At 37.0% G+C, this 26,275-nt stretch overlaps 1 protein-coding gene across 2 annotated transcripts in view; it reads left to right on the top strand.

Moving 5' to 3' along the window:
- Positions 1-964: 964 nt before the first annotated feature.
- LOC117962511 (putative histone-lysine N-methyltransferase PRDM6) overlaps positions 965-26,275 on the top strand; it is a 46,199-nt gene continuing 20,888 nt past the window's right edge. For both annotated transcript variants that reach the window (XM_034903546.2, XM_034014175.3), the window contains exons 1-3: positions 965-1,333; positions 1,969-2,458; positions 6,687-6,994. In XM_034903546.2, the coding sequence (XP_034759437.1) occupies positions 1,981-2,458; positions 6,687-6,994 (786 nt within the window). In that variant the 5' untranslated portion in view covers positions 965-1,333; positions 1,969-1,980. The remainder of the gene's footprint in view (positions 1,334-1,968; positions 2,459-6,686; positions 6,995-26,275) is intronic.

Below are 26,275 nucleotides of genomic sequence, written 5' to 3'. Positions count from 1 at the left end.
CTGCATAGAAAGTCGAGTAGAAATAGCTGATGTCTGTGTTGATATTTAATTACACTTTGATATACACTTTGAGTATTCGGGCATATTGCTTTGACATTCGACAATAAAAATAACAGAAACATATTGGCCACAACAATTCAGCTTTTAAAAAATCCTCTCGACTACACACTCACAGAATTGTCGCAGAACAAACTGGGAGATCAGTGTACTTTATGACCCACATTCTTTTCAAGTGAGCTAGACTTTTCATAGTCAACTCAACCAAATTCCTTTTCTGGCGATTATGTGTGTCTTTTAGTTTATGTTATCAATCTGTAGTGCAGATGACGGATGACCTTGTCAAAACGACGCCAGTCAAAACATTTTTTTTAGCGCTGCTCTGTTCAAAATTGTGTAAAAATGCCCTGCATTTAGATACAGACACAATCCAAACAGCAGTAACTTTCTCAGAGTCTGAAAGAATGGGTGGGAAACACTGGAGGTTGAATAAGAAACTCAAATAACAATACCACGAAGTCAGTTAGAGTCTAATGTAAATTAATGTTTAAATTGTTTTAATGTTATACCTGCACTTGTAAAAAATAGACAAATGAAAGGATTGAATCAATAATAATAATAATAATAATAATAATAATAATAATAATAATAATAATAATAATAATGATGATCATGATCATGATGATCATGATGATCATGATCATGATGGTAGACAAGGTCAGATGCCTTTAAAACAAGCTGTTCAATAATGTTTAAATAAATTCTGGAGCTAAATAACTGAAGTCATTTTATGAGCAGAGGGAAATATAATATTAGCGTTTGCAAGCCGTATTATTTAACAAAATAACTGTACTTTTCTACAGCCTTTGTCTTCATTACAATGACAACATCATTGAGCGTCATTTTAATGACCTCGACAGCTAAAAATAAATACATACCAATAATAACACAAAAAGAAATACTTCTGTGTGTGTCATTATGTCATGACAGTGATCTGAATTGTCAATCTTAAAGTGCCGTGAGCTCTTTTTAATAACCCAAACACTATCGAGATGGCAGAGACAGATGTTAGGTTGTATTTTTGATCCAGTGTTAACTCCCCCATCCCTTGTGTTGTGTGCTGTCGTAAAGCCCACGTGCCCTCTCTCAAGCCTGCTAGTGATCAGAGAGCAAGCGAGAAGTGGGGAAGCTCAGATACTGTACTGTCGGACTTGGAGCTTCGCTAGAGAACACCTCATATCCCAATAAACAAAGGGATTATGATTTAAGGATCTGGAATATACAATCCGGAGCCATTGTGAGTGACGAGGAAAAGACAGATTTTTGAATAAACTGGGTAAGTCTATTTATATACAGAATGCTTAGCATGTTACCTAAAATAGGAGAAACTATCGCACTGATCCTCACTGTAAGCAATAGCTCAGCAAAACAAATGTAGCGTTTTTGCCATTCTAAAACATAAGAAGTATTAAACAGAAATAAGCCGGCTATCAGAATGGTATGCTTGACTCACAAAGTAAAATAACCAATGTTATTCCAAAAATATTTTTTCTAGATTGCGAGCATTTTGCTACTATTGTATTATTTTAGGATAGCTTCAATGAAAGTAAGTTATAGACTTTTAGATTGTTGAAACAATATTTTGATACAGTACAGCCAAATTAATATTGCAAGGAATTACGGGTATTTGTTCACAAACTTTTTGCAGTGCTGTTAATAAACTTTCATACAATTTTTAATACTGTGCCACGGATAGGTGAAGATGTGTCTTCCCAAACATAAAACACCACAACGTCATTGTACTGTAATTATATAGGATATGTTCGGCATGCAGGACTATAGTCATGGTTAACCTAGTAAGTGTGTGTGCTTTCTTGTTATAAATAGTTTTTGTTTGTTTTGTTTTGTTTTTCTTGAGCAACATGTATGAAAATAAATTAATAAACACGTACCTTGTTCTGTGCACTTTAGCCACAATTGGAGATGCTGAAGCCCGGTGACCCCAGCGGATCTGCTTTCTTGAAGGTAGATCCAGCCTACATTCAGCACTGGCAGCAGCTTTTCCCGCAAAGCCAACTAAAGACCGGAGCCCTGAGTCAGCTGCAGCCACACGAGAGAGCAGATCTCCCGGTAGAAAGTCTCCGCCACCGCCCGACCTCCATCTCCTCCGCCTCCTCCTCCGCCTCAACCCCATCATCGTCGTCCTGCTCATCCTCCTCGTTAGCAGGCTTAACCCAGTTGTCTGTGCCCCAGATTGCACTTTTTGGACACTCGCAGTGCCCCGAAATCCCCACATCGGTACTCAGCGGTCAAAGCAAAGAGCTTTATTTATCTTCCCAGTGTAAAAACGACAGAGGACCAAGAATTAAATTCACTCCCGAGGAGTTAGACTACTACCTTTATGGACAGCAGAGAATGGAAATTATTCCTTTGAACAATCACACCAGCGACCCAAATAACCGTACGTACAGGCTATATATTTTGAAGTTACCAATGGGGGACAATATGTTTGGTTCTTTGCAGCTGGGTACCAGTTTTATATTTATTTATAATCTTTCCTTATCGTTGATGTGTTTGGCTGATGCATGTCTTTTACGTGTAGAGGTAAAGTTGGAAAGGATGTTATTGCGCAGTTTCATTGGCGCTTAACAATTACAGAAATAGGCCCTAAGGCGACATGGCAAGACAGTGCATTTTACACTTCGCCTTGTTGGTGTTTAATCTCTGTGTTATAAACATTTTATTAAACTTACTAAGAAGATGTTATACTAAATTACAATACAAAACTTAGTGGTTTAACAAAAAGAAAAAAAAACGTTTTTTTTTTTGTCGTTTCTAGTAGAAACTATACATTTGCCTAATCTTAAGCACACAAATCACCTTTCAGTGCTCAAACTTTAAACTGCCTAAAGAGACAAGTCTTGATATATCAAGGTTTACTGTGGAGTACAGTGTCAAAATATATCAGTCTTAAAGGCATTACTTTCACTTAAAATCTAATGCTTTGTATATGATGTACGCTGTGGGGTTTTAATGTTGAGTATATAAGATACCAAACTAATATAAAAACTATATAGATAGATCTGTAAATTACATTGCACAATGAATTGTCATAGCTTATAAATCAACATAAACTCAGTGTTAAATCCCATAACATAACATACATGCAGCAATACTCTTTTTACCGTACAAGTCAGCAATAGCCTTTTTGCATGGCAAATTTAGTAACACTTACCGAAAAACAGTAGGTCACCGCTAAGTGGAGTTGTTCTTTAATTTTACCGATGTTCAAAGAAGTAAAACAACATTATTAGCAAAACCATGAAACATAACAAAATTATGCAAAGCTGGATATAGATTAGAGATATAGCTATATAAGCACATTTTTCAAAAGGAGACACATTGGCTTGTAATGTAGGCCTGCATTAAAGAACGTTTTAATCAAAAGAAGAAAGATTTTTGATTAGCATTTTTAATATGAAAACTTAACTATCCCAATAAGTTACATAATTAACAAAAATGTGATAGCTCGTATTACCTCATCATATTACGTGCTAATTCACATTTGGAAAGGGTGCAAATGTTACGAAGTGGTACAAATATACATACAAACTTCCTTAAAATAAATTATATTCATGTGCATCCTGCATGGGACAGAAATGAATCTTGATATTTCATCTGCTACAATAAACCCGAAACATATGAACAGCACACTGCACGGACATTTCGGTATATCCAGCCCCAAAAATGGAAGCTATAAATTAAACCAGTTTGTTATTGATTACTGTGGATACAGTACAAGAACATGTAAAATAGTTTAGAATACATGTAGACATATGTTATTGAACAGTAAAAAAAAAAAAAAAAAAAAGCTAAAGAAACCAATACCTGTCACAATTAAGAATCCATAATGATTTAATCATTTAGTATTTGAAAAGCTCATATGATGTTACTTTGAAATAATAATAATAATAATAATAATAATAATAATAATAATAATAATAATAATAATAATAATAATGGTAGCATTTCTTAGTGTTTTGCCAAATGTATTGAGGAGGAAAGGGGCGTGTTTGTAGAATGGGCAACTCCTTGGGCTATACAGAATAATATTATATTGCCTAAAGCAATATTTGTCCATGTCGAATAATCTTTTCCCGTAGTCGGTTTGTATCCTATACATAAGGGCTTGTGATTTAGATTTACAGCTTTTTACATGTTCTATTCTACTTCAATATATATATATATATATAAAGGGTATACCACTATATATTAAAGTGAGGTTTGAAAAGGTGGTGACTGTTTATTTAAGGTGATAAAATGGTCCATCAGCAGTAATCTCCATCGATATGTGCCACAAGGAGATGAAGGATGAGGGGACAAGCCACAATTAATTGCCGTATAGTTTTGTAGAAGAGAGTGGAGTGAGTGTGGATCAGGAATCGATCTTCTTCACCGGCCCCTATTCATCATCTCTACATGGTATACGGAGGTCTCTGGGGGACAGGGGACTGCTTTATCTACACACAATATTCTCTCACTCATATTTCAAACAAATCGGAGTCATTTACAATACAACCACAGTGTCTGTAGAAGACATGCTAATACTATCACCTTTTAGACACCGAATCGAGTCGAGTTTATTGGAATGACGTGTTGTAGTCTATGGTGATTAACATGCAGTGATATACACTATTTGGCTGGCATACAGAGCAACGTGGATAATGTAGCAGGTAGTATAGTGACCAGCTTTCTATTGTATAAACGGGGATAGAAATGGTGTTCAAGTAACCACACACCCCTGTGTGATTACCATCACGGTTTAATGATTTCGTATATTGTAAATTATTATTTTTTAAAAAATAAACTAGAATGCATGCAAAGTTTTTCAAATCCTCCATTTTAAACCACAACTTTAATGATGGAAGTTGTATTGTGCTATTTTACTTACTCCAAGCAAAGCAGATGTTCTGCAATTAAATTTGAATTATTAATTTGACCGCATACTTATTGTATGGAAAAAAGAAAAAAAAATCAAGTTACAAAATATACTACCAAAATTTGGTACACTATTGAAAATGTGAAAAGGCCATTTTATTATTTTGGACAGAACTGTGTTCACATGGGTTGACAACTGCTTAGGGGCAAAACAGCCTCGTAGTTGACCTTCTATCTCTGGTCACTCCTGTCTGTATTTGTTAGCATCTGTCAGTGACATTTTGTCAGCAACATGTATTATTATTATTATTATTATTATTATTATTATTATTATTATTATTATTATTAAGTTGCATTGTAAGTTAAGCTTTCTTTCTTGTACATTTTGAAATTCTGCGCTGAATTTTGTAAATTAAGTCTCCTAACTAGTTTGGTTACCTAAAAAGATGCGCCATTTACATAAACGAATACATCATTTTGTCTACCGGATCTTTTAGGTTAGTGCAGAATACAATTTTAATGCTGCAAAAGTTGCGCGTCGCCTGTTAATTTCTAGATACATAATCCTTTTCAAGTTTCCTATTATTATTATTATTATTATTATTATTATTATTATTATTATTATTATTATTATTATTATGAATATTTTTTTTAATTAAGTTATACAATAAATTAATCGGTTCTAAATGTTTTTGCATATGCGTAGTACTTTCCTTTTTACAGATGCTTTGTTAAACAAAATGTAAAATGTAGAAACAGAATTAAAAACATTTACACAGTTAACAGTGAGACGACGTTCGCCTTTCTCCACATTCATGAACTTTTTCAAGAAACGGTTTATGAATTCCTCGAGGAAATTTACATTAGGCATAGCCCAACGAGGTTACAACGCGTTTGTGCACCAACCCATAGGCCTATACAGTTCTCATTAGTTCAGTGATTTTGTAAGTTTTATACATTTTCAAATAATTTGATGAATGAATTTTCAATAATCTCCTTCACAAATCCACAATTTCACTATAAATGAAACGTTGGTTTGCGGTGTTCAGTGTAAATATGCTTTTCTTCCGTTTTAGTAATTTGTACAGCCTAGTCACCGCATATACAGTCCAGTCTCATTACACAAAACGAAATATTTTAATGACCTCAAAAATGAATACAATATAAATTAAAAGATGTACAATAAGCTGTTCTGCAAAATTCGAACACGCACGTATACCGTTTGGCAAACAAGCCGTATTGAAATTTAATTAAAAACAGTGCACATCTCTGCAAGGGGTTGTCCCTTATCAACCTTACATTTCGGGCACTACAGTAAAACCATTTTCAAAACCCTTTTCATTATCACCTTCGATCAAAAAGGTGTATGTACAGCCCCTAATTTTATGAAAAATATACATTATGTATTGTTTTAAAGTCTATATTTTAGTTGATAATTGTTTCTTTTTGGACCTATAAAAGTGGCTTGTTTGAATGATCGCATATCTAAATTAAAAACGTAATTATCTACAGGTTAATGATTATTTAATGTCATGAGTTAATACTGCCACTCAATTCATAAAATAATAATAATAATAATAATAATAATAATAATAATAATAATAATAATAATAATAAGTTTTGGAAATTAGTAGTCTCCTTCAGATTTTTTCTGTATACAGTGCATCTAAGAAACAGCCACAGTATACAAAAACTACTGAATCAATTTCAAAAGTTTCTGCCTGATCTCATCCTGTCTGTTTCCACCCCAGGTTGTGACATGTGTGTTGATAACCGGAATGGTGAGTGTCCCATGCACGGCCCCCTGCACTCATTGCGGCGACTGGTAGGAACAAGCAGTTCAGCTGCCACTGTTCCCCCACCAGAGATCCCAGAGTGGCTGCGGGATCTTCCCAGAGAAGTGTGCCTCTGCACCAGCACCGTGCCAGGACTCGGATATGGAATCTGTGCGGCACAGAGGATCCCGCAGGGCACATGGATTGGTCCCTTTCAGGGAGTTCCACTGCTGCTGGACAAACCCCAACCTGGAGTTGGGAGGAACTCGCGTCACATGTGGGAGGTAGGTCTCTGAGATATATTTCTTTAGCAAAGGATGAAGTATTCCAACTGTATCAGTGCATGACATCATTAGTAACCCTGTGCCTCAGCAACAAACACTGCTGGCTAAAGGGATGCAGCTTGAAACCCTCCTGGAAGCTGAGGTTTGAGAGAATGGCAATTGAAATCACTTCAGATATACAACAATTTGTTCAAGGACTGTTTTAAAAAAGTGAAGAGGTTCCTTAGCTCGTATTAGATCCCTAATTGAAATAGTTTTATCCCCCTTTTTTCATGCAGTATTACTTTAGAGAAGTGATGTCATGTTGATTGTATCTGTTTGTGAATTCATATTTAGAGTTACTCACAACAACCACTATTGTGTATGCAAAAGCTTACTTTTTTGCCTAATATCCTTCCCCAGAAAATATACAAATAGAAAAGAAACTTGTGTCAAATCTATGTACTTGTAAGAATAAATGGGTGGTTCATTCTCTTCTTTAAGCTCGAGTCGTTGACCACTTTGTATTGCTGCTGTGGGGAAAAAAAACACAACCAAAGAACAATGAAACTTGGCAGGTGGAAGAATCAAATATTGAAAAACAAGCTTCTATAGCTGACACCTTTAAGAGTTACTGTATTAACTGCTTAATCTGGGAATCATTAGTCTCAAAGAATGGTTCATTTCCGAGAGCATTAAACAGTAGAACGCAGCATTTTCACAGGGACGCACAACGATGACCTTCCAATTCTTTTTCCCAGAGCCGCGATGCAACGAGACTGACCTGCATTATAACAATCTACTAAATAATGTATATCTAATTCAGTTTAGCGTTCAGATATCTGTTTATATGCAACTTTAAAAAAAAAAATGTTGAATATGTTATAAAGGTGATTTTTATATTTTTATGGAGAATTTTAGAACAGTTCTGTAACACATTATATTATTTTAAACTGATAAGTACTGTCCATACACAAATCCATAAATAAAGTCTTTATATGTTTAAAACTTTTTTTCAGATGTTTAGAACTCTCTTAGCATTTCAATTTGAACCCACAGTCACACAAACAATCACACCTTGTTCTCCAGGAGAGCCTCTTGCTTGCTGTTTGCTTTGGATGTAATCTGTATACTTCACTTTACATCATCTTCAAGTGTATCAGATGCTATTCCACAACCTCACATCATGTCTTGACACCTGTGGGTGTTTATGGGAAATGATAAACTGTCCAGGCCCGAGGCCTTAATAATTCTTTTTATTTGGCATGAGCCAGTGTGGAGGTGACATGTTTAGCGTTGGTTCACTGATTCAAAAAGCCACACAATTAGTCATTTAAGTTATTTCATGGCCCATTTCATCTCAGATCCCAAGGTTTGTTGTGTAAGAAAGCATGTACAAGACAGCAACAGTTCTGTTTTTGAAAAGGATCATAGCAAGTATGATCAGCTAAACATATTCTTTTTGGCAGCATTAACATTTTTCTTCCAACAATAGCAAAAAGTGTTAAAGATTTCTGGTATTTTTCAAATTGAAGTAATGGCAGCAATCATCCTGTAATGGTTCTTTAAAGAAAACAGAAACTTTCTCAGCAATTAAGTGCTGTTGGTATCACAGAGATAGAGATCGTTTATCCATTAAAGTGCCTGCTAATAAAGGTTCACAAAAAAAGCCTGCATGAGCATAACACAAATGAAAATATTATCTTTGTTATTAATGAACTCTTTCCCTCAGGGATAAATTAATCTGGCTGCTCAAGGTTTTCCCCGTTTTCTGCTTAACGTCAGATCATAATAAGACTAGACTGGAGGAATGTACACAGTGTACATGAAAATTCAGTGGGAACAATTGCAAAGGACAGGTTATAACAGTTTAAAAACATACATATACATATATTATGTACAGCAGATATCAGAAAATGTAACCGTGTAGCTAATGTTATCTAGCTAGTTAATGCTGAGCTAATTGTTACCTTCTCATTAAACCCCTTAAATGCTCAATTACCCATCTTTAGAATTCGGTTCTACAGACAAGTGTACCGTTTCAAAGAAGCTGTGGACAACTGTACTTTACCCTTAGAATTCTCTTCTGAAAATGCAACAGGTGTGCGTGTCTTTGGAGCTCTCTGAGAAACTGCCAACAAGTAAAGCTCATCCTTAAAGGGACTGCTGACAGATCCTTAGAATTCTCTTCATAATTTTTGTTTTTCACCTTAAATTTCAGCACAGAGAAACTGTTAACAAATATACCTGCCCTTTGAATTCTCTGGTGATAAACCATTGACAAGTATACCTGCCTTTGGAACCCTAACATGAGAAATCACTGACAATCACACATGTACTTAGAATTCTGCCTTGAGAAATGGTTTGTCTTTGGTCTCCTCTTGTGTTTCTTCCCTTCACAGAATGTTAGTTCTTGGCATATGCTCATGGAAAATAACAATGTTACGGTAAAGGTAACAGGAAAAGAAAATCCGTTTGGTTGTTAGTAGCTTATTGATCCCAGAATCTCATCAAGCAGCTTCTTGAAGGATCCCAGGGTGTCGGCTTCAACAACATTACTGGGGAGAAACCTCACAATTCTCTGTGTTAAAAAGTACCTCCTATTTTCTGTTCTGAATGCCCCTTTATCTAATCTCCATTTGTGACCCCTGTTCCTTGTTTCTTTTTTCAGGTCAAAAAAAGTCCCCTGGGTCGACATTGTCTATACCTTTTAGGATTTTGAATGCTTGAATCAGATCACCGCATAGTCTTCTTTGTTCAAGACTGAATAGATCCAATTCTTTTAGCCTGTCTGCATACGACATGCCTTTTAAATCCAGGATAATTTTGGTTGCTCTTCTTTGCTCTCTTTCTAGAGCAGCAATATCCTTTTTGTAACGAGGTGACCAGAACTGAACACAATATTCTAGGTGAGGTCTTACTTATACATTGTAAAGTTTTAACATTACTTCCCTTGATTTAAATTCAACACTTCTCACAATATATCCGAGCATCTTGTTGGCCTTTTTTATAGCTTCCCCACATTGTCTAGATGAAGACATTTCTGAGTCAACATAAACTCCTAGGTCTTTTTCATAGATTCCTTCTTCAATTTCAGTATCTCCCATATGATATTTATAATGCACATTTATATTGCCTGCGTGCAGTACTTTACACTTTTCTCTATTAAATGTCATTTGCCATGTGTCTGCCCAGTTCTGAATGCTGTCTAGATCATTTTGAATGACCTTTGCTGCTGCAACAGTGTTTGCCACGCCTCCTATTTTTGTGTCGTCTGCAAATTTAACAAGTTTGCTTACTATACTAGAATCTAAATCATTAATGTAGATTAGGAATAGCAGAGGGCCTAATACTGATCCCTGAGGTACTCCACTGGTTACCTCGCTCCATTTTGAGGTTTCTCCTCTAATCAGTTCTTTCTGTTTTCTACTGATAAAACAACTCTTGCAGTCTGATCAGTGTAATAAAACATGCAGGTGCCAGTTTTTAAGACTGCTGTTCTACTTCTTAACTTATTACCTAAATGCCAAATATGTGAGCTGTTGGGATTTTATAGAGGTAATAATGTGTTACACTATTGATATGCTCCAAACTAATATCCAGTCCTGGCCCACTAAAACAGCTTCAGTCAGGCCTAAGAAATATTATTAATGTGAGAGATTTATTTGTATTATACATGAAAATAATTGGCAACAAAGAAATTTGTTTTGTATTTAAATTTAAGTTGTGCAATATAATGGTGACAAAAAAGCCAGGGCATGGGGCTCCCGAGTGGCGCATCCAGTAAAAGCACTCACTGGAGTGTAGGATGCGCTCTATAGCCTGGACGTCGCCGGTTCGAGTCCAGGCTATTCCACAGCCGACCGTCAACGGGAGCTCCCAGGGGCCAGCGCTCAATTGGCCGAGCGTCGTCCGGGGGGAGGGAGGGTTAGGTCGGCCAGGGTGTCCTCAGCTCACCGCGCACCAGTGACCCCTGTAGTCTGGCCGGGCGCCTGCGGGCTTGCCTGTAAGCTGCCCAGAGCTGCGTTGTCCTCCGACAATGTAGCTCTGAGGTGGCTGCACGGTGAGTCTGCAGAGTGTAAAGAAGCGGGTGGCTGACGACACACGCTTCGGAGGACAGCGTGTGTTCATCTTCGCCCCTCCCGACTCAGCACAGGGGTGGTAGCCTAAAAATAACTGGGCATTTCAAATTGGGGAGAAAATAATAAAAACTAATTGGCAACGACTAAATTAAAAAAAAAAAAAAGCCAGGGCATGCCTAAATATATACATAGTCTGCCATTACCAACAAACACTTCAAGATGCCTTATCAAACATCGAAAGGGTCACTGTAGTCGCGATCCCCATGATAGCATGCAGCTCAAGGGGATACAATTATATTCATGCCATGGTTCGATTAAAGTTAAATTAAAGTTTCTCAGACCATCCATCATCTACTTTTTCTAGACTATTTGGCAGCTATTTTAAAGCATGTTGTGTATTTGAAATGCATGCCATGCTTATTGCCCTTGGAATAAACCCGGGCTCCGTGGCATGTTCAGTCAGCTGTAAAACAAAATAGTTGTGCTTTTGTTTCCTGTTTCTTTAAGTTTTTTTTTTTTTCATGTGAGAATTTTTTTTTTTCCCCCGTCTGACCTGGAATGAATTATTGTGTTTGTTTGTTGAGAGTGGTTGTTTTTAGCCTGACCCGAACATTTTATTACAGAGCTGACTTGTAAACTGTAAAGGCTTTTCCTCATTAAAACTGCTAGCAGAAATCTTTTTATCTTTTTTTACTGTATGTCTTTGCAAACTGTCTGTAGTGCTGCCAACACATTTTTTGCAGGTTGTCAGACATCCTTATTGTGGGTTATTGTACTTGACATCATCAACATGCTGAAGGGTGAAAGATAAATGACTCAGATGGACAGATGTCCACCCCTGCCTCATCTCTCTCATTTGTACAGCCCATGTACACAGTGTAATGTGCAAAGAAATTCCTTTAATCACTTACCTTCTCTGTCAGTTGACCAAACAATGGGAATGTAAAGATGCATTTCATTATCATAATAACCCAGATTGGTCTCTTTTTCAACTTTAACTATATATTATAACTTTAGATGGCTGGCTTTCTGACAATTTGCTCTTAAACTGTAATTCTCTGCAGATTATTATTTATTTTAATTCTGAAGGAAAGTAGTTCTCAGAATCCCTTATTAACTGTTAATTTTTTCATTTTGTTTCTGCTTTCTATAGCTTTCTATAGAAACCATGCAACCACGAACCACTACAATGATACATTATTATAGGAGGGCCCAACACCTTGTTTACAATAGAGTGTTTCTCACATAAAGTTGAACTCCTGATGAGAAATAATTAAGGGGTGAAGAGACTTGGCTCAAAAGGATAACTGTGGCTTTAAGCTGACACCCTGGGATCCTTCAAGAAACTGCTTGATGAGATTCTGGGATCAATAAGCTACTAACAACCAAACGAGCAAGATGGGCTGAATGGCCTCCTCTCGTTTGTAAACTTTCTTATGTTCTTATGTTCTTAGCTCAGGTTTCAAATTAAAGTTATACCAATACGTTTTATTTTATTGATTTGTGTATTTTTTAGATAAGACATAGTCTGGAATGTTTAGTAATAATATTACATTCAGCAGTAGTTTTAAACTAAATACCTTACTTGTAATTCTATCAGTGCTTTTTCCCCCAGCTTGAATCGCCTGTATAGGTGTAGTGGTTTATCCTGTACGAGCCATGGTGTAGCTGACACAGCAGTAAATATTTAGCATATCTTAGTTCTGTAGCAGTCTACGCCAGCATAATTTGTACATCACTTTTAAGTGTTTCGTTAGATAAGTTACAGAATTCCATTATCCAAATTGTTGCACATGTGTGACAGAGGTTGACCTTTAGTCATGTCAATCCTTTTGGCGTATTCCTCAGGCTCCAGTCTAATGGCTCAAAGTCTGATTTACTCACTGTAATAAGGGCAGAGGGTCAAGCAATTGTCAGCCAGCCTGTACATACTCTCCTCGGAGCCTGGCTGTTAACACAAAGCTTTTCAAAGTGAATTTACAACCACCATCTCTGACAGGGGCCAATCAGTACACCATAAATGTCAGGTTAGTGAGATTGAGCAGTAAGTAAAGCACTGACAAGACACTATTGGCTGGAATCAATTGCTGAAGGTTTGACTAAGAGTTGCAATCTCTCGGTACCAGTAATAGGAAAAGTAAACATGAAGGCAAGAAACCCCCTGGCTGTAATTTACATTTATTCGCACCGGTGTCTAAATGTAGGTTCACTTAAGCTTTACCTGTCATTGAAAAGCATTGTAAATCCAACTTCCATGGACTACCAAATGGTTTACTTTCATTGTGTAACAAACGACTTCACGAAGGATAAACACACACACACACACACACACAAGTTTGCATGACGACAACACTTCAATATATATTATTTATGTGCTGTTTGCTAAAAGCTAATCCCACGTATAACATATATTGAAAATTACAACACAAGAAACTGAGCAAATACTTTTTTTTGTAAAACATGGTTGCTATCAGAAATGAGATAGAAGGAGAATCTCAAGGATGAAAGATTGGTTATTTGTACAGGCTTCTGATATACAGCATTTGGTTCTCCACCCCAGGGTGGTCGTCTTGTCATGGTTGTTCAGGGCTTTCTAATCAGCTGGATTTACAGCCTGGCATTCTTTGGTTTTGTCTACAGAAGTAAGAAATACATCCTTGATAAAGGATATGTAATCTGTCAGAGAAGTGCTTCCTCAACATACAGTAAACTAGGTGTACTATTCAGCGTTGCTGCCAGACAGGCAGTATGATTACTGTGTGGAATCCATCACTTTGCCTTTTGCACTGATTTCAGATGGCTGCTTTTGAACGTTAAACAGAGCATTTCATTGATTGCTGGTGCAGTCTCATCAACAGGGGGAATTAGCTCCAATCTTTAAGGTTTACCATTCTTTTGCCTCGATTAAAAACTGAGAAGCTATATTATGCACTTCTTTTTGTGACCATAACACAGGTCCTGTAAACTATAGCTGGCATCTCACTGCATCTGGAGTTCCCCATGCCAGCACTCTCAAACACTGTCTAAGGCAACCAGTGATTGCTTTTTAATTGAACATATTGTTTTAATTCATTATGGATCCTTCTTCTTTTAAAAAAATATAAACTACACTAGATACAGTTTACCAATGTGCTTTAACAGTTTGCATCACTGCTGCCACCACCAGGATGCTACTGGAATGTAAATATGTGTGTGATATATCCTGATTTGAATTGCATAAATAAATGTCTTGGTCTTTATGTAAAAGCACAATGTGCCAGTCAGGCTTGCCACCCTTAAAGGAGCAATGTACATATTGTATTCACTAGGGCAGATACACAAAACATTAACTTGTGCTTCATTTAAAGGGTTTTAAGCTGCTATTGATTATTAAATAAGGTTTGGTATTCAAGAAAGCGTACAAACCCTCCTCAATATAAAAGAAAAACGAACTAAAAAAGCATTTCCAGGGTTCATTGTTTCATTATGTGTTGTTTTGGGAGTGTTTTTATCAGTGTTTAGTAGTAAATCAAAAAATATATTTTTACTCCATTTTCTATCTGTTCCTAATTTTAGGGTGAAACTTTTTTTTTTGTATCTGTTTGCAACCATGCACTGCATATTAGAAGACTCCACAAGCTTTATGGTACCCTTTTTTATTTTAAATGTTGAAGCATTACACTGTCATAGGAAAACAAATACATTGGCACGACCCTGCAGTTCTGAAAAGGAAATTCCTGGATTCTTCTTTAAACAAAAAAAAAACGGTCTGATTTTTAAACATATTCCGATTTACTTCAATGCACTTGATGCTGATGAAGTGCAACAGAAATGCTGGACAGTGTTATAGGGTTAATAACCTCATGCAGCGAAGGCAGCGTGTCCAGTGGGTGTTTGGATGCTCCGATATCCATGACCTTTAGTTTCATTTAAGGTTGACCACCCATATCATTCTGTGCAGTGACAGCCAGGACAACAACTCATTTAGCTTTTAGGACATCAGCAGTAAGTAAGGGGATCCATTAAAATGCTGTATGCAAGGATTTATAAATTAGGCAATTTCCTTGATTATTGCAATCATTTACAAAATTGATCGTTTCAGTGTGGTATAGACAGATTTCAGCAATGGCAATTGACAGGGTTCACCTCCAATATACAATGTCCCTCCATGATAAAGTAGGATGCCGTTCTACAAAAGGTTGTTTAGCTTTCGCAGACATCTCAAGGTCAGGTATGCTTAGAAATTAATAATAAAAAGGCAGGTTATTGATATGACAGCTGGGACTCGTGAGAGGCAAGCCACTCTGCATAGTCAGTTTGAAAAGATTTTTTTCAGCCACACTATAATTTGTTTCCTGATGACTGGAAGATTTGTTTTAGCCAGCACTTTATCTTCTCATTGTGATTAATATTGAAAGGTAAATAATTTCAGCAAATCACAGTGGTAAATATTTATTTGATTAGAGATGCAGACTCAATAATATGCTTTTAAAGTCCTAACTTACAAACTGACAGTTGGTAACTTGCTTTTGTTAATTATTTAGCAAATTATATAAAAGGGGCATTGTATGCACATAATTTAATTAGGAGCAGCGAGTGTCAATTGTTTTAACCATAACATAGCTTCGAACCAGTGGTATTGAGTTTCAGTTGAGACAAAAGGCAACGGTATAAATCTTGTTTGAGGGTAAACTATCATGCTGTACATAACTCTGCTGTGTGTTCCATTATTAAAAGCTACTGTAGTAAATGTGTATGTTGTAGTAATAAAGATGGCACTTTACCATTTAATTTTTGTATTATTCATGAACTAAGAGGCTTTACTTCAGTAACTCACCATGGGTTCAGTGCTACCATGTAGGGTTAGGGTTATGTTTTTTTAAATGTATACTTTATATAGGATGTGTGTGTGTATTGTATAATATCATACATAAAAGCATTTCACATTAAGACTTTCAAACAATTATTTAAATAAATTGTGGCATACTATACTGTAAACTATTTATAAAAATTCGGCTTCATAATAATATCTGTATTTAGTCATAATGTGTTACTTACATTTGTGCATTAACTCAACATTTTTACTGGAAAATCTGAATAAAAAGAAATAGAAACTTAAAGACAAGACAGGAGTTTAGCGCTCCAGCAGCTAGTTTAGCTTGTTTTTATTCCGTTTTTTTTCCAGCTTTTCATAGCAGTCTTTTAAAATAAAGTAAAATACTATCCAGATCTCCTCCTGTCACTATGGTTAACTCGAGTGATAAATTACATCTGATATTTACAGAATCTGTAAAAATACAAGCCATTATGTGTTTGTTTACATATTGACAGGATGATGTACAGTTCTGGAGTCAAGGGTGGTGTGATCTGTTATGGTTTTCCTGTCAGAGAAACTAAAAAAACTATTTAAATGTTTTTTTTATAGAGTATTAACACAGGGACTTGCTTAGACTGAAGCAGTCCTATTTTCTAAATTGTCTTGGTAATGTTTCTTGGGTGTTTTGCAATATATTACGTCTTCAAGAGGCCAGGGAAAGAGAGCCAATACAGTTACTGGAGACCGTTTAGTCAAATTGGCCGTTTCAGTGGTTCACTGAATGCATGAGTAACCTCCTGACCTGCCACTCTGATAAGTGTACAGTTATAATTAAATTAGTGCTGTTTTCTTTCTGGATAGTTTCTACTGTAATAATATGTGGAGAACCGTGTCTTGTAAGAATGTTTAATTGAACGGATTTCTGTTTTTCTAAGTCCTATCTTCAAGTTTTTTGACATTAAGTAGGTTATGTGGTTACTTTTTCGACACGTGAGGGTAATTTGACCCCTCTAGGGTTTTACATTATCATTCAAATCTGAATAAAATAAAATAAAAACATTGCAGGCAACATGGTTTTTGTGGTTACATAAAAAAAAATAGGCTCCACAAAGCATTATCATGCTAGTAAACACGTGGTTTTTATGCTTGAGATTGTGTGTAGGATTCCCAGCTTGACTTGCTGTGTGAAATCCAGTATATCCTGTAGACCTGATCCACACACTTTATACTTCAAAGCATGCTGGGGGGTGGGACAGTGACTGCTTGCAAGACCTGAGCGCCACACAGAACCTGGAAGATACTGTAGAGGTGGCGCTTTGTGTCAAACTGTAGCATTGGACAAATTATCCTTGGCAAAGTTGTATTAAAGAATATCAGGACCAGGGCTGGGTGATGCCCTTAGAGAAACTTGCAAGCACAGTACTGGCTAGCTGTGTCATAGCAATTATGACCTACTGGAACTGTAAAGGTGGGAAGGCCAGGACAATATGGGCATGACTATAAAAACACAATACCAGCATTGTGTAGAAACATACAGAGTTATTTTTAGGAGTTATTTATAGGATTTTTTTTTTGTTTTTAACTGGGTCAGTAAATCCCCATTTAGGGGAAACTCCAGCAAGATTATTATTGAGTTAAAGAGCTATGTTTTTTAGACTTGCAGCTATTTGGATCATTGAAATAGACCCCATTATCACAAATACCTGTTTCTTGTGTTTTTGATTATATGTTGAATTGGGGATTATTTATTTTCTGTTAATATTATTTAATAGGATACGAAAGTATGATATGTGTTTGTTTTTTTTTGATTGCATGAAATTCGAGTCCACTCAGAATCACTGATGGTTGGTGTATATAACATGCTTGCTTAAAGAATAGTTAATTAATAGCATTGATTAGGAATGTCATAGTCTTTGAAGAATGTCGTTTTATGAGTCTCTGTAATGGATACAGTGACAATGGGTTCTATATTTATGTGTATATATATATATATATATATATATATATATATATATATATATATATATATATATATATATATATATATATTCATTCTGTTTTAACATTTGTTCTCAATTTTAAAATTCATTCATAAAGGTCAGACAAAGTTCAGGTTTCTATGATGAACTGTAGCTATTTTCTTTGGAAAACTGGCCTGGATAAAGCTATGGTTAGGACATATTATATGTGTTAAGTAATATGATACTTTTCTATATTAATACCATATTTTATTACATTCACGTTCATAAGTCTATTGCTTTGAGCATCAAAAGGACAACCACATGCTTTTCTGTCATCAGAAACATTAAAAAAGGTCTATGTTTTCTGACCCCAAGAATTATTAAGAGATTTTAATATATCTTATTTTGGCTTAATACTCTTTTGTTATTCACTTAAAATAATCTCTGTTTTCATTACAAATGCTTAGCAGATAAATGCTTATCTGACATTTGTTTTATGGCAGAATTTAAATTTGATCTCAGATCATTTACTATGGTGCTACCGCTGAAAACTTAGCTACAGTATTGATACATACTGTTTTACCAATTTAATTAAACAAGTTGACTATCTCCTACACTGCTAGACAGTTTGAGGAATACAGTCCGTATTCATCACGCTTAGAAGTATTTTGTAATGAGTTGTGTACTAGGAGGCTGTGTTTAAATATTACTAGGCAGTAATGCTTTTGTCTGCTACAGTTGTAGTACTATAACCAAGTAACTGCTCCACATATACGAGTGTTGTTTTACATTCTAAAATCTGTAAACTGACAAACATGTGGATCCTGTTTAGAAATGTTATTTTTTGGATGTCATTTACTCAATACATTTCTTTTTTTCCCATGGTAAGTGTGTTTGGTACTCATTTCCTGCAATGCTTCGTAATGTTCTTTGTTACTGAGTTGCATACAGTTGTCACGATCACATGCAGAATTCTATGAACTGTAATGCACTTTGAGTTAGGTAATATCAGTGCAGTGAGCTCTTGATCTTACGGCTTAAAGAAATGTCGTTCACTTATACAATAACATCTCCATCCCCAGAGGAACTATTTCTGCTAGTTTGGTGCATTTGTGTACAGCAGTTTAATCATGAAAGCAATTATATTCTGTGTTGACCAGTATTTAGGAGTTAGCTTTTACCCTTTTTTATTAACAGCCCATCATTTGACACTTCCTTGGTTCAGCTCCTTTGAATACCTTTTTTTTCTATCAGGATGTATAAAGGACTTTTATGTTAGATGATATATAAAATATGACTAGAATATTATTGAAAATGAACGTTTTTACACTTCAGTGTTCACGCTGAGCACAGTTTGATTTATGTATTATTAGCAGTCTTCTTGTTATGTTTGAGCTAAATACTTTTTATTAGAAACAAAACTATATACAGTATAACAACAGAAAATCGTATCTACTCATGAGCATGTGGTAAATTCTTGAATAGCAGTAATTGCTATGGCAGCAGAATAGTGTGGAGTAGTGGTTAGGGCTCTGGACTCTTGACCAGAGGGTCGTGGGTTCAATCCCAGGTGGGGGACACTGCTGCTGTACCCTTGAGCAAGATACTTTACCTAGATTACTCCAGTAAAAAACCCAACTGTATAAATGGGTAATTGTATGTAAAAATAATGTGATATCTTGTAACAATTGTAAGTCACCCTGGATAAGGGCGTCTGCTAAGAAATAAATAATAATAGTGTTAATATCATTTGAATGCAGTATAACAAACAGCTGTATAGCATTTCTGCCTATATGTCAATAAACTGCATTTAGAAACAACACAGGTAGGTGACAATCTATTCCTATTTTGTGTAATGTCTTCCTTTACTAGCCTATTTACAGGAGCTATGTGTAATAAAGACATTTCAACATAGTACAGTATATACTTCAATGCTGATACGGAAACAAGATCCAGATGAACCGAATAGAACCGGTTCACAGCTTGAATATTGCTCTGAAAAAAGTCACCGTTCTTTGATCTTCATAGAGAATATATTTGATTGGGCCAGCAAATAATGGATGCTGTTGCTATGAAGACAGTGAGAGACAGGACAGGAGCAAAAAAAAAAAAAAAAGCTGGCATCGAGCCAGTAAACTGAAAAATGGCAAACATGTCACATTTAGCAGCTGGGTGCAGAAATATTTCTCTCTAATTCAGGAGGATAGGATTTTTTTCACAGCAGGGTACTCTCGAAAGAGTACAACATCAAAGAGGGTGGGACCCACCAGTCAAACAGCGTCTGGCTCCGCAGCAGAGCAAAATGAATGAACTGTCAGGACTTTTTTTCCAGTGGATACGTTTTTTCCAAGTGAAAAGTAAAAGGTTCAGTGGCTTGTTCTAATCACAGACCAAGTCCTGATAATGAAAAGCTGATTCCCCCAACGTCTCCCTCTGATCAGCTGCCGTGACATGTCTGAAGAAGACCACAGATTGATTGATGGTCCACTTTCTAGTGATGGCCCCTGCCGCCCTTGGAGATAAGTGAGATATTGACGGTGAACAAGAGACACCTCCACCCACTAGGTGCTTGTGTGCTCCTGTTGCTAATATCTTATCCAACGACATAGCCCTGCAAAAAGTTGTTATCGCTCAAGGAATGTGTAGGATAATTTTGTAATCAGTATTTACAGGGTTAATTTTAATGGACAGTCTTTTTTAGAACTATTTAGGTCTTTAAATTGTTATTACTACAAATAGAATGCAGATTGAATGTGTTTAAAATGCTACATTAAAGATCAGGATCAATGTAGCTGGCAGCAGTGTGGAGTAGTGGTTAGGGCTCTGGACTCTTGACCGGAGGGTCGTGGGTTCAAATCCCGGTGGGGACACTGCTGCTGTACCCTTGAGCAAGGTACTTTACCTAGATTGCTCCAGTAAAAAAAAAAAAAACCCAACTGTATAAATGGGTAATTGTATGTAAAAATAATGTGATATCTTGTAACAATTGTAAGTCGCCCTGGATAAGGGCGTCAGCTAAGAAATAAATAATAATAATAATAATAATAATAATAATAATGTATCTCATACCACTGGGTGCATGGGAACCAGGAATGTTTACTGTAATGTAAGAACAAATAAGTAGATCTTACTTGGGTTAAATGATTTGGTAACTGTTTAAAGATATGTCTACAAATTCATATACAGTGCCTTGCGAAAGTATTCGGCCCCCTTGAACTTTGCAACCTTTTGCCACATTTCAGGCTTCAAACATAAAGATATGAAACTGTAATTTTTTGTGAAGAATCAACAACAAGTGGGACACAATCATGAAGTGGAACGAAATTTATTGGATATTTCAAACTTTTTTAACAAATAAAAAACTGAAAAATTGGGCGTGCAAAATTATTCAGCCCCTTTACTTTCAGTGCAGCAAACTCTCTCCAGAAGTTCAGTGAGGATCTCTGAATGATCCAATGTTGACCTAAATGACTAATGATGATAAATAGAATCCACCTGTGTGTAATCAAGTCTCCGTATAAATGCACCTGCACTGTGATAGTCTCAGAGGTCCGTTTAAAGCGCAGAGAGCATCATGAAGAACAAGGAACACACCAGGCAGGTCCGAGATACTGTTGTGGAGAAGTTTAAAGCCGGATTTGGATACAAAAAGATTTCCCAAGCTTTAAACATCCCAAGGAGCACTGTGCAAGCGATAATATTGAAATGGAAGGAGTATCAGACCACTGCAAATCTACCAAGACCTGGCCGTCCCTCTAAACCTTCAGCTCATACAAGGAGAAGACTGATCAGAGATGCAGCCAAGAGGCCCATGATCACTCTGGATGAACTGCAGAGATCTACAGCTGAGGTGGGAGACTCTGTCCATAGGACAACAATCAGTCGTATACTGCACAAATCTGGTCTTTATGGAAGAGTGGCAAGAAGAAAGCCATTTCTTAAAGATATCCATAAAAAGTGTCGTTTACAGTTTGCCACAAGCCACCTGGGAGACACACCAAACATGTGGAAGAAGGTGCTCTGGTCAGATGAAACCAAAATCGAACTTTTTGGCAACAATGCAAAACGTTATGTTTGGCGTAAAAGCAACACAGCTCATCACCCTGAACACACCATCCCCACTGTCAAACATGGTGGTGGCAGCATCATGGTTTGGGCCTGCTTTTCTTCAGCAGGGACAGGGAAGATGGTTAAAATTGATGGGAAGATGGATGGAGCCAAATACAGGACCATTCTGGAAGAAAACCTGATGGAGTCTGCAAAAGACCTGAGACTGGGACGGAGATTTGTCTTCCAACAAGACAATGATCCAAAACATAAAGCAAAATCTACAATGGAATGGTTCACAAATAAACATATCCAGGTGTTAGAATGGCCAAGTCAAAGTCCAGACCTGAATCCAATCGAGAATCTGTGGAAAGAACTGAAAACTGCTGTTCACAAATGCTCTCCATCCAACCTCACTGAGCTCGAGCTGTTTTGCAAGGAGGAATGGGCAAAAATTTCAGTCTCTCGATGTGCAAAACTGATAGAGACATACCCCAAGCGACTTACAGCTGTAATCGCAGCAAAAGGTGGCGCTACAAAGTATTAACTTAAGGGGGCTGAATAATTTTGCACGCCCAATTTTTCAGTTTTTTATTTGTTAAAAAAGTTTGAAATATCCAATAAATTTCGTTCCACTTCATGATTGTGTCCCACTTGTTGTTGATTCTTCACAAAAAATTACAGTTTCATATCTTTATGTTTGAAGCCTGAAATGTGGCAAAAGGTCGCAAAGTTCAAGGGGGCCGAATACTTTCGCAAGGCACTGTAAATTCCCATTGAATTACACATGAGTAATAATGGAATACCTTATGTTTTCCAATGAGATGGCCACAAGTTTAAAATGAACGAAAGTACTGTGGACCACCATAGTAATAACAGCTATTTTAAATGAATTTGTGGCCATTATCTGTAAGTGTAACAAATCATTTAATGTTTATAACAATTCAACATGACATCTTTATGTCATGAGTTGATTGAAAGACATGTTCAAGTAAAAGTTTAATGTTGCTAGTAAAGTAAATGCCTGCCATGCTTTCTGAGCAGCAGCTACTCATGAGAGTTCTGAGCCAGTTTCAGGTGTGACTTGATTAGCACAGGCTGGATTTGTATCCCGTACACATGACGGTGAACAATGTGTGGAAGTCATTAAGGGTTTCCCCTCCCCTCCTAGGTTACTGAAAGTGTAAAAGGAAACAGCTGCTCATCTGCAGGTGGTTCACGAATATACCAACAATGTCCAGGTTGGTAGTAAAAAAAAAAAAAAAAAACTGTTTAAATATTTAAATAGCTTTCAAAATACAAAACAATACCAGTTTTAAAGTCAAATTATTTAATCTAATGCCCTTAGCATTGTACGTAGTTGAATTATTATATAACCCATAAATAAAATGATGGTGCATTATAAGGGATTTTTCTGGTTAAATAACTCAAATTAAAAATGAATGTTTTTGTTTTCTTTTAGGTCCCTATGTCAACAGTATCATAGTATTTACATATCTACTTGAGTTCTGTCTTGGATTGCCTTGCACTATGGAAATGACAATACATTGCTTACATTCTTACGATTGTAACTTTGAAAGAGACTGTACAAGCCTCAGATATATGCCTTTCCTTTAGTGTTACATGATTAACTAAATATTCGTTTTTAGCACAATTGTCCACCACTCCAAATCATGTTAACAATGTGTTGTATTCAAATAGATGAGCATATTGATATTGGTTCTAGGCCCTTATAATTGAATATAGAAGACCTCTTTTGGTCAGAGCCCTTGATTATACAAAGTCTGGAGGTCAGAATCCATATGTAGGGGCTCCTGAGTGGTGCATCCGGTAAAGGCGCTCCGTGTGGAGAGCAGAATGCGCCCTATAGCCTGGACATCGCCGCTTCGAGTCCAGGCTATTCCACTGTCGACCGTAGACGGGAGCTCCCAGGGGGCGGCACACAACTGGCCGAGCGCCGCCCTGGGGGTGGGGAGGGCTTAGGTCAGCCAGGGTGGCCTGTAGTCTGTTCGGGCACCTGCGGGTCTGCCTGTAAGCTGCCCAGAGCTGCGTTGTCCTCCGACACTGTAGGTCTGAGGTGGATGCATGGTGGGTCTGCAGTGTGAAAAGAAGCGGTTGGCTGACGGCACATGCTTCGGAGGACAGCGTGCGTTCGTCTTTGCCCTCCCGAGTCAGCGCGGGGGGTGGTAGCGGTGAGCTGAGCCTAAAAATAATTGGCTATTCTAAATTGGGAGAAAATGATAAAAAAAAGAGCTATTGGTCGACTACTACATTTAAAAATAAATAAATAAATAATCCATATGGATGTTTACTGTATATAAAATTGAATGGCATAATTGCTCAGGACCCCAGTGAAGGTGAGAGGAAGGGGAGAAGTGATAAGGATACAACATTGTAACTGCTTTAACAGATTGTCGTTAGCAGTAAATATAATTTAAAATACTTTATCTCCCGTTTCATTAAGATACAATTTGATAATTAACTTGGAGGTGTATAAAATGCAGCTGTCCAACCCAGGTATTGCAGCTCACCATGGCTGAAAACCGGCAGAGACAAAGGGTTATAGAGATCTGTGCCAGACACCTTCCACGTATGCTCCCAAGGCTGTCTGGATTGGAAGCAGTGGACGTTTTCATGTGAAATGCGGGTTTCCATGTGAAAATTGGTGTCAATTTCCTGTGTTTCATGGTCAGGGGTAAATGAGATTTGTACCCTATCCCTCTCTGTGGCCGTTTTTTTCGACCACAAACCTGATTCTGAGTTTTCCTCCCAAACGTTCACACGCATCACTACTTCAATAACAACACATGTAAACTCAGCCATTGTATTAATTCTCAACAAAATAATGCTATGTTAATTGAGAAACATATTATATGGTATAGAGCAACTAATAAATGGACAGTTACAGAGATTCACAACCTGTATTCTGGGGGTCATGGGTAAATCCCAGGTGGCATCCTAAAATAGGTAACTGCATCTACCCATTTCAACACACCAAATCTCAACCTGCTTCTCTACACAAGCTTAAGAATGAAGCTATTACTGTTAAATATAACCACAGGCTGCCAGAATGTGATTTTCTTCCACAACATCTTTTTATTTATTTTTTGTTAGTGAAATGTTTCATTAATGAAATATGTTTCCTCATAACATATCTCTACCCACACCCTGTTAAGACTATGCTGAAGATATATACCCATAAGACAAATGATGGGTCCAGTACAAGTCATGCCACCACTGTCAGTCTGGCTGTCTTTTCAGTTTCTTTAAAAACAGTGTAAACCATTGCTCTCTGTATTTTGCACGAGACTGTGAAATCATACAAATCAATTAAGTATTTGTTAATCAATAAGGACCCTATGTCATTCATTTACAGCTAGTTTCACAAACCCCAAATGTTACCATACTGTAGGTGCATTGTTATCTAACAATAGGTAAGGTAGTCCAAGATTAGTGCTAATCAGGGTCTGTGAAAACCGTAATGAATTTTCTCAATTAATATCACCGTGTAACAATTTCTTTTTTTTTTGGTTCCTGGGTAGTAAGTGTTATTTCCTAATTGCTTATGCCTCAAAAGTATAGAAAATGGCTATTATTCCCCACAAACTTTGCTTTTGTGACCAGGACAGTGATATTTTGAAATTTACCTATTTCCAATGAGAAAACGGGCGAATTTGTGTATTTCCGTTCACATAAAGTCAGAAAAAAACAACATATGAATCCAAATTAACATGTATTTATACTAAAGTAATACAAAAATGACTACAAAAGATTTAGAAGTGAGTAGTTTTTCGAGATTTACGATTATACTGTAAATCACTTTCACGAATCAGCCCCCAAATGTAGTCTCCCATCATGTTCTCGTTATACTGTCCTTGGTAGCGGCGTTCAAAGTCCAGTATATCCTGGTGGAAGCGCTTGCCTTGCTCCTCCGAGTACGCTCCCATGTTCTCCTTGAATTTATCAAGATGAGCATCAAGGATATGGACTTTGAGGGACATCCTACAGCCCATTGTGCCGTAGTTCTTCACCAGAGTCTCAACCAGCTCCACATAGTTTTCGGCCTTGTGATTGCCCAGGAAGCCCCGAACCACTGCGACAAAGCTGTTCCAAGCCGCTTTCTCCTTACTAGTGAGCTTCTTGGGGAATTCATTGCACTCCAGGATCTTCTTTATCTGTGGTCCGACGAAGACACCGGCTTTGACCTTTGCCTCAGACAACTTAGGGAAGAAGTCTTGAAGGTACTTGAAGGCTGCAGACTCCTTATCTAGAGCTCTGACAAATTGTTTCTTAAGGCCCAATTTGATGTGCAGTGGTGGCATCAGCACCTTCCGGGGGTCCCAGCCGTACTCATCATACTTCAAGGCGTCCAGCAAGGTCTTGATGCTGTTGTAATCCTCTTTGAGGTGCACCGAGT

This window comes from Acipenser ruthenus, chromosome 2 (assembly GCF_902713425.1).
Source record: "Acipenser ruthenus chromosome 2, fAciRut3.2 maternal haplotype, whole genome shotgun sequence".
In the NCBI taxonomy this organism is placed as follows: Eukaryota; Metazoa; Chordata; class Actinopteri; order Acipenseriformes; family Acipenseridae; genus Acipenser; species Acipenser ruthenus.
The sequence above is the reverse complement of the archived record's forward strand: the minus strand, read 5'-3'. Positions and strand labels throughout refer to the sequence as shown.